Genomic DNA, 10,929 nt, shown 5'->3' on the forward strand with positions numbered 1-10,929 from the left:
AAAAATGACTAAATTAGGACAACTTATTTGAGTACTCTGTACAAGCTCATTTGTTCCCAGAACTCAAGAAAATTGGATCAAGGTTACGTAAGATGACCAAGTTAGGGCAACTTACTCATTTTGAGTACACTGTACAGCCTTGTTAGTTCCCAGAACTCAAAAAAATTAAGGAAATTCGTTGCCTCAAAAAAACTAAGTAAAGCTTACTTAAGATGACTGTTAGAACAACTTACACATTGCAAGTCTGCAGTATTAAGAATAACTTGATATTTCTGGCTGTACAATACTAATTGTTTACCTACTGACAAACATTTCAAGTTCAACTAAATGAAAAAACAATTTGTGGTAACCTGAATATGATTAAAAATAATTAACAAAACTTTTTGTAATGATGTTAAAATCAGCCCAACTTTTATTTTCAAGCACAACAAAGTATAACAGCCAACATACTGGACACTGTTCTGCTGAACAACAAACAATTATATTGCCATCACTGTTATAATCTTACAATGAACAAAGTCTCAGGTGTAATTATTCTGAAAATAAGTTTAGGCCTACCACAAGTTTGTTTTGTGCTTACATTACTTATATAATCAAAATAAAATATTTGTTGTTCTGTCACAAGTGCAGTCTCTGATTTAAACAACACATTTGTTTTTCATTCCAACACATGAGCTGGAATGTTGTAATATTTTAAGGATGGCTTGTTTCCAGTTCAGGCATTACTGCCTGAATGACTGTCATGGATCGAGGTGATCCAAATGTAGGTGCAGAAGAAAGTCTTTAACTTCCCTTAAGTACAGTGGCAGTGGATGTGGGTTGGAGATGCAATGAGCTTGAACCTGCAGCACAGGTCACAGATGGTGACCACACCATCTGTGACGGAGGTCTCATCTCTCCTGTTGTCCTGCAAGCAAGCCATCATATTTTTTGGAACATGAACTTAATTGCTTTCTTAAAACATTTTTTTCTGCATTTGGTATAAAACAGACTCCAATTTACACAATCTCAGGCTCCCTCCCCACCGGCGAGGTGACATTCAATGTCCCAATTGTCAGTCTGGATAGCCGTGACCACCACCCAACAAACAATAATGTCATGAAAGCATCATTTTAAAAAGGGCTATGCAAACATGGCCAATAACTTTCATTCTAATGATGTGCAAAATGATTGACCCTCTAAACTAAGTTTGGGGGATGTGATCTTTCAAGAAATGCAGACCAAACTGTTGTTGTTTGTTTACTTACACAGCATGTCTTGTAGAATTAACTGGAGTCACCAGCAACAGCCTAGTGCAGTCATATCTCAAGTCTAATAACAGAAGACAGGAAAAGATCAGTAAAGAAACAACTTCCCCAAACCAAAGCACAAATAAAACAATAAGTAAAACAGGCTGATCTAAAGTATGATTAAAGTCCAGCCTGATTAATATAAATGTCACTGACAGTTGCTAATATATTGGAAAACAAAAATACTTACCACTGAGTTGATGTCTTTCTGTCCAACAACAGGAGTGCTGGTCCCGAGCCTCAAAGACAGTAAGAAGCAAGCAGAGGGAGAAAAAACAGAACATTTTTCAGAAACCGATTTGATCCTTAATGGCTGTGCAATTATTGTAACATAGAGTTTGCTTATGTTGTTAAATAAAGACTAGATTTGGCATTAATAGATGCCACAGATGTTCAAAAGCTGCCACAAAGCATGAAAAAAATGGACGTCTCTGAAAACGTCGGAGCATTTTTGCAAATATGTGATGTCTTGATAAATCGAGGAGATATTTGAACTTTACACAGCTACATTCTTGCCTGAAAATATCTTAAAAGTAAACTTCCAGCTTACTTAGTTTTTCTAAGTTAAGACAACTCAAATAAATTGAGTTTATCAGCATTTTTGCATAAAAAGTACTGGTAACTTATTTAAATCGAGTTCTAATAACAAATTGATAAAAATTGAGTTCAGCCTATTTAATATTTTTAATTAAACACAATATTACATTTTACAGTGTAGTAAAAACAATTACTATTTTATAGGACAGTTATTTTACAGTTTTTATGTGTTGTAAGAGACACAAACAGCATTGTGTCCTATAGGCAGTACTAAAGCTTCATTGTTTAAAGAGATGTTCTTGATGTAAGGGTCTAAGTTGTCTCCACCTGCTACGGCGGCTGAGATCCAGGACTCTTCTAAGGACGTTTCACGACACTGTGGTGGCATCTCTTATTTTTTCTGCTGTGGTCTGCTGGAGTGTTGGAATGGCAGAGAGGGACAGGGGGAAACTTAATAAACTGGTCAAGAGGGCTAAGTCTGTCCTGGACTGTCCGCTGAAGTCCATTGAGCGGGTTGGGGAGGAGAGCATGTTATCTAAGCTAACATCCATCATGGACAACACCATCCACCCCCTGCATGACACTGTATGAGTACTGAGCAGCTCATTCTGCAATAGACTTTTACACCCACAGTTTAGGAAAGAGCGCTACCGCAGGTCATTAGTAATAAACAGCCAGTGAGAGTGAGTGGATTTAAGAAAGTCAGTGACTCAGGTGTGTCGCTTGGTTTGTCATCTGTTTGTGAGACTGGAGGAGACGTAGAAATCCTTTGTTTTAAATCTTAGTTAGGAAGGTTCCTGTTTGAAAACAAGCACTTTTTGTGAGAAATGCAAGAAGTACATCTGCAGAAAGCACACAGTTACATTCTGTCCATCATGTGGACAAAATAGAAAATGTTGAGCATTGAGAAACTGAGAACGTTGGGCAAGTTCAAAAGAAATGTGTTTGTAAGAACGAAAAACCAAATTGTTCCTAAAATAGTTATGGAAAGTCTAACTGTTGTATGTCTGTGTTCTACATGTTTATCTAATGGAAAATAAAGTTGCTATTGTTTTATTGCAGTTTTTGGATAATTCTGAGTGGATTTACACAGTACGGGTCAAAATGACCTGCAACAAAATCAATGTCAATTGTTTGTTCTTCAACTTAATACAAGGGTTAATTTCCAAAACTTGCTTATGATCTTCAATTTGTAGCAGATCCACTATCACACAGCAGCTGGAGCAGTCTCCAATGGAGTCCACTGCTGCCACCTGTGGCCAAGTACCATAGCCTACTACTAGATTAATTTGTGACACATCTGCACCTGCTGCTATGATCACATTGAGTAGAGGCTGAGTGGCTGCACTAACCCCTGGTACATCCAGATCTACCCACAAACATGTTGACAGATACAATCCCGGCAATGTGGATTGTCAACACTGAAAACAATCAGTAAGCAAAGACAACAGGGATCATTTGTTTCTGTTTATGTAGCACCCACAACATTTGTAGTCGCCTTCTGCACAGGGGAAGTCCACACACACTGTGTGGTACCACTTTCCACAGAAGGTGCATTCAATCTGCAAGACTGAATGAGATTTTCAGAGTCATTGTCTGACTGTTTATTACTAATCACCCGCTGTACATTCACAGTAACTGCCATCTCCTTACAAATGATCATTAGGAGTAACCATACTGTATATAACAACCAACTCTACAATGTTTGTTCGCAGAGAAAAGACACAGGCAGACTACACTAACAACATGTGATGTTACAACACTAGTGAAATATTAGTGTCATTTCATTCTTTTCAAAGGTTTATTTGCCAGAGGTGGCGCTGGTTGACTCGACTCCATGTTAGTGCACAAAGTAAACTGCTCGCTGTAGTTGTGAAGCAAAAACGCTGAATAGTTGGGTTGCGGTCACGTGGTTCTGATGACGTGCGGAGGCAGCGCGATTTTTGAGTGGAGGGCGGAAGTAAACATGGAGGACACTGTGGAGAGTCAGGAGAGCAGCTATTGTGCAACTTTAGACCCCGTTTCTCGGGAGAGATATAAACAGATAGTTAAAAAATATATCGGACGTGATCCGTATTCTTTGAAAATGTCCGAATACACCACAGAAGTAAAGGATTTGCCTACTATCGAGGCTGTGGATATCACCAACTACTTGGTCCTCCAGACTTCTTACTACACTAGGCAGCAAATGAAAGCTTTCAAGAGTCTGGAGGCGTACAATTTTTTTGTCAGCGGGTGGGTCCACAACCTTGGAACAAAACGTCTCCGTGATGGATACAGTTTGGTGTTTGCAAGGGTGAGTGTTTGTTCTTATATTGCTTTATCTTAAACACGCTAACAGTTAGCGGTAGCGGCTTTAACGTCAACAAACATGCCACATCCTTAGGACTTCGTTAGAGTGACAGTTGTTTGTTTCAAGGTAAACCATTCTCAGAGGTCTAACGAGACACCTCTGAAGACTTGGGTAATTGCAAAGGAGGATGGAGAAGTGATTGCAGCTCATTGCAATTGTATGGCAGGGTTAGTAGCCTAATTAAGTAGGATGTTATTGCAATGAGAACACACACACACACACACACACACACACACACACACACATATACGCATAGGGCACTGCTAGCATTTTGCAGGTGTACTTCAGTAGTAGTGGGGAGAGAGTGTTTTCTTTTAGCTAAGAATTCATCAGCTAAGAATTTGTGTGATTGCCTTAGATCCCTCATGACACTCAGATGCATTTTTCAGATAGAGGGTAGAACTATTCAGTCATGTCATCACCTAGATAATGATTTCTCTATAGGCTGTTGAGAAAGAGTTAATGAATAAACATGTTACTTCAAATAAAGTGCCATTGCACATTAGTATTAGTAAGCTATGCATCATCAAAATGTACTGTAAATATTGCATTTCATGTTAAAAAGATTATGTGCTCTATTTCCAGACTATCAGAATCATGCTCGCACGTTGGAGCTGTTCTTTTTGCAGTTGAAGCTGGGGTGAAAATGAGAGCGACATGCACATCAGAGCAGTGCAAGTGGCTGATGCCATCTCATGTTAAAAAGGTAAGCCAAAAAGCAAAATGTAGGATAAAGAATGTTATATTGGGACTTCATGTGACAGTAGGATAAAATATCTTCCCCTATACTGCTACCTTGTCGTGGTGGGGAAGCTTGAGTGCCTCAATGACCCTGTAGGCTATACCGGCGGGGGCTTCAAGCTCCTGGTAGATCTAATCAAGCCGGGCAGGTTGCAGGTGAGGGGTCAGACAAAAGGCAGTACTTTAATAAATGAAGAGTTCTATTCCAAAACGCTATAACAGCATTTAAAAGCCATTTCCTTTTTCATGACTAACATAACCATGACTGCAGAACCGTATACTGTATATCACACCCTTCTCATGCATGCCTCAACACCCTAGCACTTGTTTTCTGCGCACACACACACCTGACTGCAGCACTTTATATATTCACATTTCTCATGCATTCCTCAATACTCACAACTCCTCACACCACATTTTCATCAACATGGAACTGCTTACTTTCCACTCCTTTTATACCCAGCACATGGCACCTCCATCCCCACCCAACATACACACACACACTTCACTGCCAACCAACCACTATACCCAGCCTAAAACACACATACTCACTCCACTGCCATCACTGTTCAATTTCGAATATTTTTGGAAACGAATATATAGCGTTTTGGAAAAGAGCTTTTTAAATTTTAATGATCTTCTTTGGCTTAATTTTTCCAGATTCCTGCTTGCCCAGTAACTCTGATTGACTTCTCTTCAGCAAAGTCAAAAAAACGAAAGCTTGAGTGTTCCATTGATGGCTGCACAAGTACACAAAAGGTTGGGAAATCACTTCCATGCCCAAGAGTGCAGAGAGATTCAGAGACATACTGTAGGTTTTTTGAGAGTTTAAGCAAAAACTGTCCAAGGAGTGCAGCACTGATGTCTAGGGAACCTTACCACAAAGAATTTGTCCCCCAGTCTAGCATGCTTCCTAAAACTGTGCCTGAGTACAGAACACCAGAGACACTGCAGCTCCCCCCCAAAGACCTTGAAGAGCTATGCCTGGACTTCCAGCTTGAAGAGCTCACCCTGTCCCAAGTCCAGGCTGTAGAGAGGGCGACTCGAAGTCAGAGTGCAAGCAGTATTTGGTTTAGGCAAAGAGCTGGACGCGTAACTGCCTCTAAGCTGAAACAAGTTCTTAAGACCAACCCCCAGCAACCATCAAAGAGCTTGATCAAGGCCATATGCTATCCAGAGGCATATAGGTTCACCACAGCTGCTACAAGGTATTTAGGGTTTGATGTAGGGTAAGGCAGAGTTAAGATTTGGGGTATGAAACTGTCCATAACTGTAACTAAAAAAGTGTTATGAAGATGGAGGTTAGTTATAGGCTTATACGGCTAGGGTTATACAGGGTAAGAACTAAGTATAGTTTAGGGTAATGGCATATTGTATAATACATCACTTTACTGTTTTACACATCCAATACTAAGTAATAATTTCCTTTTCATGTTTGGCATGTGTACTGTTTATAGTTATGGATGCAAACATGAAGCACAAGCCAGAGGAGCATATGAGAAGCTTATGAGCCAGGAGCATGCAGGCTTCTCATGTATGGACAGCGGTCTCTGGCTGAACCCCAAGTGGCCATACATGGGGTCCTCCCCTGATGGGATAGTCACTTGTGACTGTCATGGAACTGGCATCTGCGAGATTAAGGTATTGACTCTGTTGTAGTCAAGGCCATAGGTGTGACATCTTTCCATAAGAATCAGTGAACTGAGTAAAAATGCAGGAAATACCTTTTCTAATTTCTAATCTATTGTTCAATTAAGATAAGATGAGGCTTTATTGTCTGTGTCAAATAGACATTTGTTTTGGGCAATGAGAGATTATGATAACACAGACCACACCCATCATCTTTGCTTCTTCACTGTTTCATCAGATAAATCTTGATTGTTGTTCTCATCACTGTGATTTTAGTGCCCACACTCTCAGAAAGATGCGGTCAACCTGCGCATGCGTGCTGGGGAGAAGGGCTTCTGCCTCATCAGTGACGGGGATAATGTCACACTGGACCCAACTCATGACTACTACTCATGACTACTACTATTACCAAATTCAGGCACAGCTTCACATTGCAAATGCAGAGTACTGTGACTTTGTTGTGTGGAACCGCAATGACATATTTGTTGAAAGGATTTTGCCTGACCTTGAGTTTTGGGATGATGCGATTCCTAAAGTTGAGTGTTTTTTTAGAAACAGTATACTCCCAGAAATACTGGGACAGCAAGTTACAAACATACATGTGTAATGTGATAAAAGGACGACAACATAATGACATTTTGAATATTGTTATGACCTGATGGTAGTCATTATGAGTTCTGGCTATTGTATTTGCTCTGACGTAGCATTAGAGCACAAATTGTCATTTAATTTTATTGTACATTTAATTGTGTCATTTAAGTGTTGTGTAACACTACACAATGATTAAATGCTATTGAGGCAGCATAATAATACATTGGTGGTTTATTTACAAGATTAGACTTTTAAACAAATAAACAAAATAGATTGCAATCCATCTCACAGTATAATACTGTACAAACTGCCAGCACAATATGACAGTTGGAGAAAAATATTTCATTTGAAAACATTTACAGACTAATCAGGAGTCAGGACTTAGGTACTACTATTACTCTACCCTGTTCTACTTATCACCAGAGCCAAGCAGCAGATACTGGACACTACTCTTCCTCTCCACCCCCTTCTGTGAGCCGTGACAGTGACAAGACATTTAATTTTTTTTAACTGATTGATTACCACCCACCCCCCTTACTCCAGTGGGACAACAGACTCGGAGAGATTTGATAAGGCACAACAAATTACCCCAATCTTGTCGATCAATGCATGTGTCTCACCTGGCTTTGTGGACATGTTCTCTATTGGCATAGCCCTGCTCTGCAGAATTTGATATTTCCTCCTGACTAAACCTATGACTCGCTCAACATGGATACGCAAATTGGCTATTTTCCTTGTCTCTGCCACTTCATAGGCTGACAGCTGTTTTCTCCCTTTAGTGAATGCCGGTGTCTGTAGTGAAGCACAGTAAAACCCCACATTATCGCCAATATTGAACCCACGATCTGCAAGGACAATATCTCCAGGTAACAAGTTCTTTAGGAGGCCACTCTCTATTGTGATCTGCTTATCGCTAACTCTCCCTCCCCAGGCAGAAGATATGTAAGTGACGTAGCCTTGGGGGGCAACACCAATCAAAAATTTTACAGTGTGATGGTGCTTGTAGTTGGACCAAGTTTGAGCTTGTGCAAGAAGATTAGATGGTCTCTCAATAAAGACTTCAAAGCAATCAACAATCACAGCCACTTTACATCCAAATGCCTGTCTGAAACTCAGTGGCATCGTAGCTTGAAGAACATGTCGCTCTGGCCACTCAATTAGGAACTCTAACCTTTTATGAAGTATGTCAATTACTTTATGCCAAACTCTAGAAGCAGTGGACAGAGAAATATTGAACCTGAAAGCTAAATCTTTCAGGGGCAGATTTAGTCTCAGCCTCAGCAAAACTAGTATGAATTGTTCAAATTTGGACAACAAAGACATAGGTCCCGAGGTGATATAGGGCTCGCACAGTTCAAAAATCTGAATTAAAACTAAGAAGTTGGGGAGCCCTGTGTAGAACTTTGTCTTGTCTTCATTTTTTTCAAAAGCCTCCTGGCTGAACTGTGTGTCCAGAGCCTTGCTCCGAAGATCAACCAGCTCTGCTGTGTTCTGTCTCAAAACATCCTCCATCTTCTCGATGTCATCCATCGTCAGCTCTGTCTGGCATCCAGCATCCGCACAGCCTGCAATATAACAGTGGGGGAGCATAATCAGCATAATAGAGGCAACCTCAATTTTTACTCATTTTCACTGTAGGAGTTTTTTAGTGGGCTATTAGAATCTGGTGTAATGTGTTTAATTCACTATGTTAATTTAATGTAATTATTTTTTTTAATCAACAAAAAAACATGTTGCGTCTAAACAAAAAAATATATTTATATGTTTCTCACCACAGAAACCTTACATTACGGATATCTTTACTTATCTGTGAAAGGAGACTGTCTGGAATCTGGCAATATAAGAACCATAGCAGTGTACAAAAACCTGTGGTGTGTGCCTGACGGTAATAAGTGCCACTTTTTCTTTTTTTCTGAATAAAATGGTATGGATTTACTCTGTGATTAAAAAATCACAAACATGTAATATGTAACTTGGACCATAATCATTACAGATAATGGCATCTTTTTCTCTTTGACATGATTCTTGTTTGTTTTACATCTGTCCACAATGGACGAAGAGAATCTGGACTAAAAGGCCTAGACTTATGGTTATGACGATGACGACGACAAGAGTCTCCCGATCGTTTACTCTTGCTGTCCTGTGAACAACAACGGCGTGGTGTTACTTGTTTGCTGTTTTCGCGATCGCGTCGCGCATGAGGATATCACCAGGTAAACTCGCCACATTTTTAAACATTTTGTTGTTCAACAGCATCAAGACTGACGGAGTGTGTTTGAGACAACCTCACAAGTGTCACAGATGACACATTTGGCGTTTTTTTGCTGGTTTGTCGGTAGCAGCTCCTGAAACGCAAGACTGCCACACATCTGTTCGACCAACGCCAGTTGATCTAAACGCCAGTAGATCTGGAACACCGGCTAGGGTTTGTTTTTAGCCTATCACAGACTCCCGCCCGCTTGCCGCGCTTCCGCTTCCTCGCGCAACGCTTCCGATGTCCCCACCTCCGGCCACCGACATCAGGCAACACCGAGGCTTCGAGGCCTGGTTCGCGGAGCAAGCAGAGTTCACGCAGCGTTTCCCGCAGCCCATCCTGGATGTCGTCAACCGGGTTATTTAGGTTGAAAAGTGTCTGGCTGTTGTATGCACGGACACCGACACCAATTGCGACGATATCCATACATAGTGCAAAATAAACACGCTACACACAAAAACGTAAACAATAAACAATGCAGCACCACTTTGGCTCCGGAGTGGCCGCTGCGTGCTACTGCCGCGCCGCGGCCAGAGTATGGAACGCCAGGACTGCCATAATGAATTAATTAAATACACCATTAAATAATTAATTAAATGTGGCAATAATTAATTAAAATTGGAATTAATTAATTAAATAAATAGTTATGACACATGTAATTAATTAATTATTGACACATTTAATTAATTATTTATGTATTTCACATTTTAATTAATTATTGACACCTTTAATTAATTAATTATTGACACATTTAATTAATTATTTATGTATTTCACATTTTAATTAATTATTGACACATTTCATTAATTATTGACACATTTAATTAATTATTTAATGATATATTTATTTATTTCATTTTGGCAGTCCTGACGCCTGGCTCTCATCATGAAATAATTTTATCTGTCATCCTCACCCATCAAACTCAGGGGGCGGGGTTAACGCTGATCGAGTCAAAACCATTGCTTTGGCCTGGTGGCCATTGTTTCTAGCACACAACAACCGGCATGTGGAAGCTAACAGAACTGAGCTTTGAAAAACCCTGTTTGTGTGTTACCAAATACCGTTTTAATATTTTTTTAGCCGAGAATGTAGTGGTTTAATCTTCATGTGTCTGGTCGGTTTGTCAAGATACAGCCTCTTTGCAAAAGTGTTTCGATGATTTCGGAGATGTCTGCCCAGTCTCACGGCAAAGCGTGGGATAGACCCGCTCGCCTCGCAAGCAATCCCACCGACAAAGCGCAGGCCCCGGTACACAGCTGTAGTAACCCCCGCTGACTTCTTTTACTGAGGTTATATTTATCGATGTTTTATTTCCTGATGTTCTTATGTGTCCTACGTGTTTCAGTCGCCAATTCTGAATTATAACTAACATTAAAAACATGTTTAAGGAGGAGAGAGAGCAAATAAATCTGTTTAACATCTGATCTTTGGGTTTTTGTTCAGTAATCAGCGTGACCTGTGTATAAACACATAAAAGAGATAACGTTGGTGTTTCCGTCATGTAGTAACTGCTGGCTTTAACTGTACAAAGGTTG

General features: G+C 40.1%; 2 protein-coding genes across 2 annotated transcripts; one reads left to right on the top strand and one right to left on the bottom strand.

Moving 5' to 3' along the window:
• Positions 1-3,721: 3,721 nt before the first annotated feature.
• LOC309692302 (uncharacterized protein) lies at positions 3,722-6,945 on the top strand (the record flags this gene model as incomplete). The annotated part of the gene is made up of 5 exons (XM_082510656.1): positions 3,722-4,122; positions 4,765-4,885; positions 5,581-6,128; positions 6,378-6,561; positions 6,826-6,945. The coding sequence occupies exons 1-5, from the start codon at positions 4,097-4,099 to the stop codon at positions 6,943-6,945; spliced, it is 999 nt and encodes a 332-aa protein (XP_082366782.1). The 5' UTR covers positions 3,722-4,096.
• A 408-nt stretch (positions 6,946-7,353) lies between these two features.
• LOC309691908 (uncharacterized protein) lies at positions 7,354-9,912 on the bottom strand. The gene is made up of 2 exons (XM_082509926.1): positions 9,645-9,912; positions 7,354-8,705 (listed from the first exon to the last, which is right to left on the bottom strand). The coding sequence occupies exons 1-2, from the start codon at positions 9,730-9,732 to the stop codon at positions 7,675-7,677; spliced, it is 1,119 nt and encodes a 372-aa protein (XP_082366052.1). The 5' UTR covers positions 9,733-9,912; the 3' UTR covers positions 7,354-7,674.
• Between the last annotated feature and the right edge of the window lie 1,017 nt (positions 9,913-10,929).

The sequence above is a fragment of the Aulonocara stuartgranti genome (assembly GCF_965226115.1).
Source record: "Aulonocara stuartgranti genome assembly, chromosome: 17".
Taxonomy (NCBI): Eukaryota; Metazoa; Chordata; class Actinopteri; order Cichliformes; family Cichlidae; genus Aulonocara; species Aulonocara stuartgranti.

Excerpts from the sequence above, each read along its gene's own strand:
- LOC309691908 (XM_082509926.1), bottom strand. The coding sequence starts at position 9,732 with ATGGGCTGCGGGAAACGCTGCGTGAACTCTGCTTGCTCCGCGAACCAG. Across the intron at positions 8,706-9,644 it reads CCTGATGTCGGTGGCCGGAG|GCTGTGCGGATGCTGGATGC; the intron begins GTGGGGACATCG and ends GTTATATTGCAG.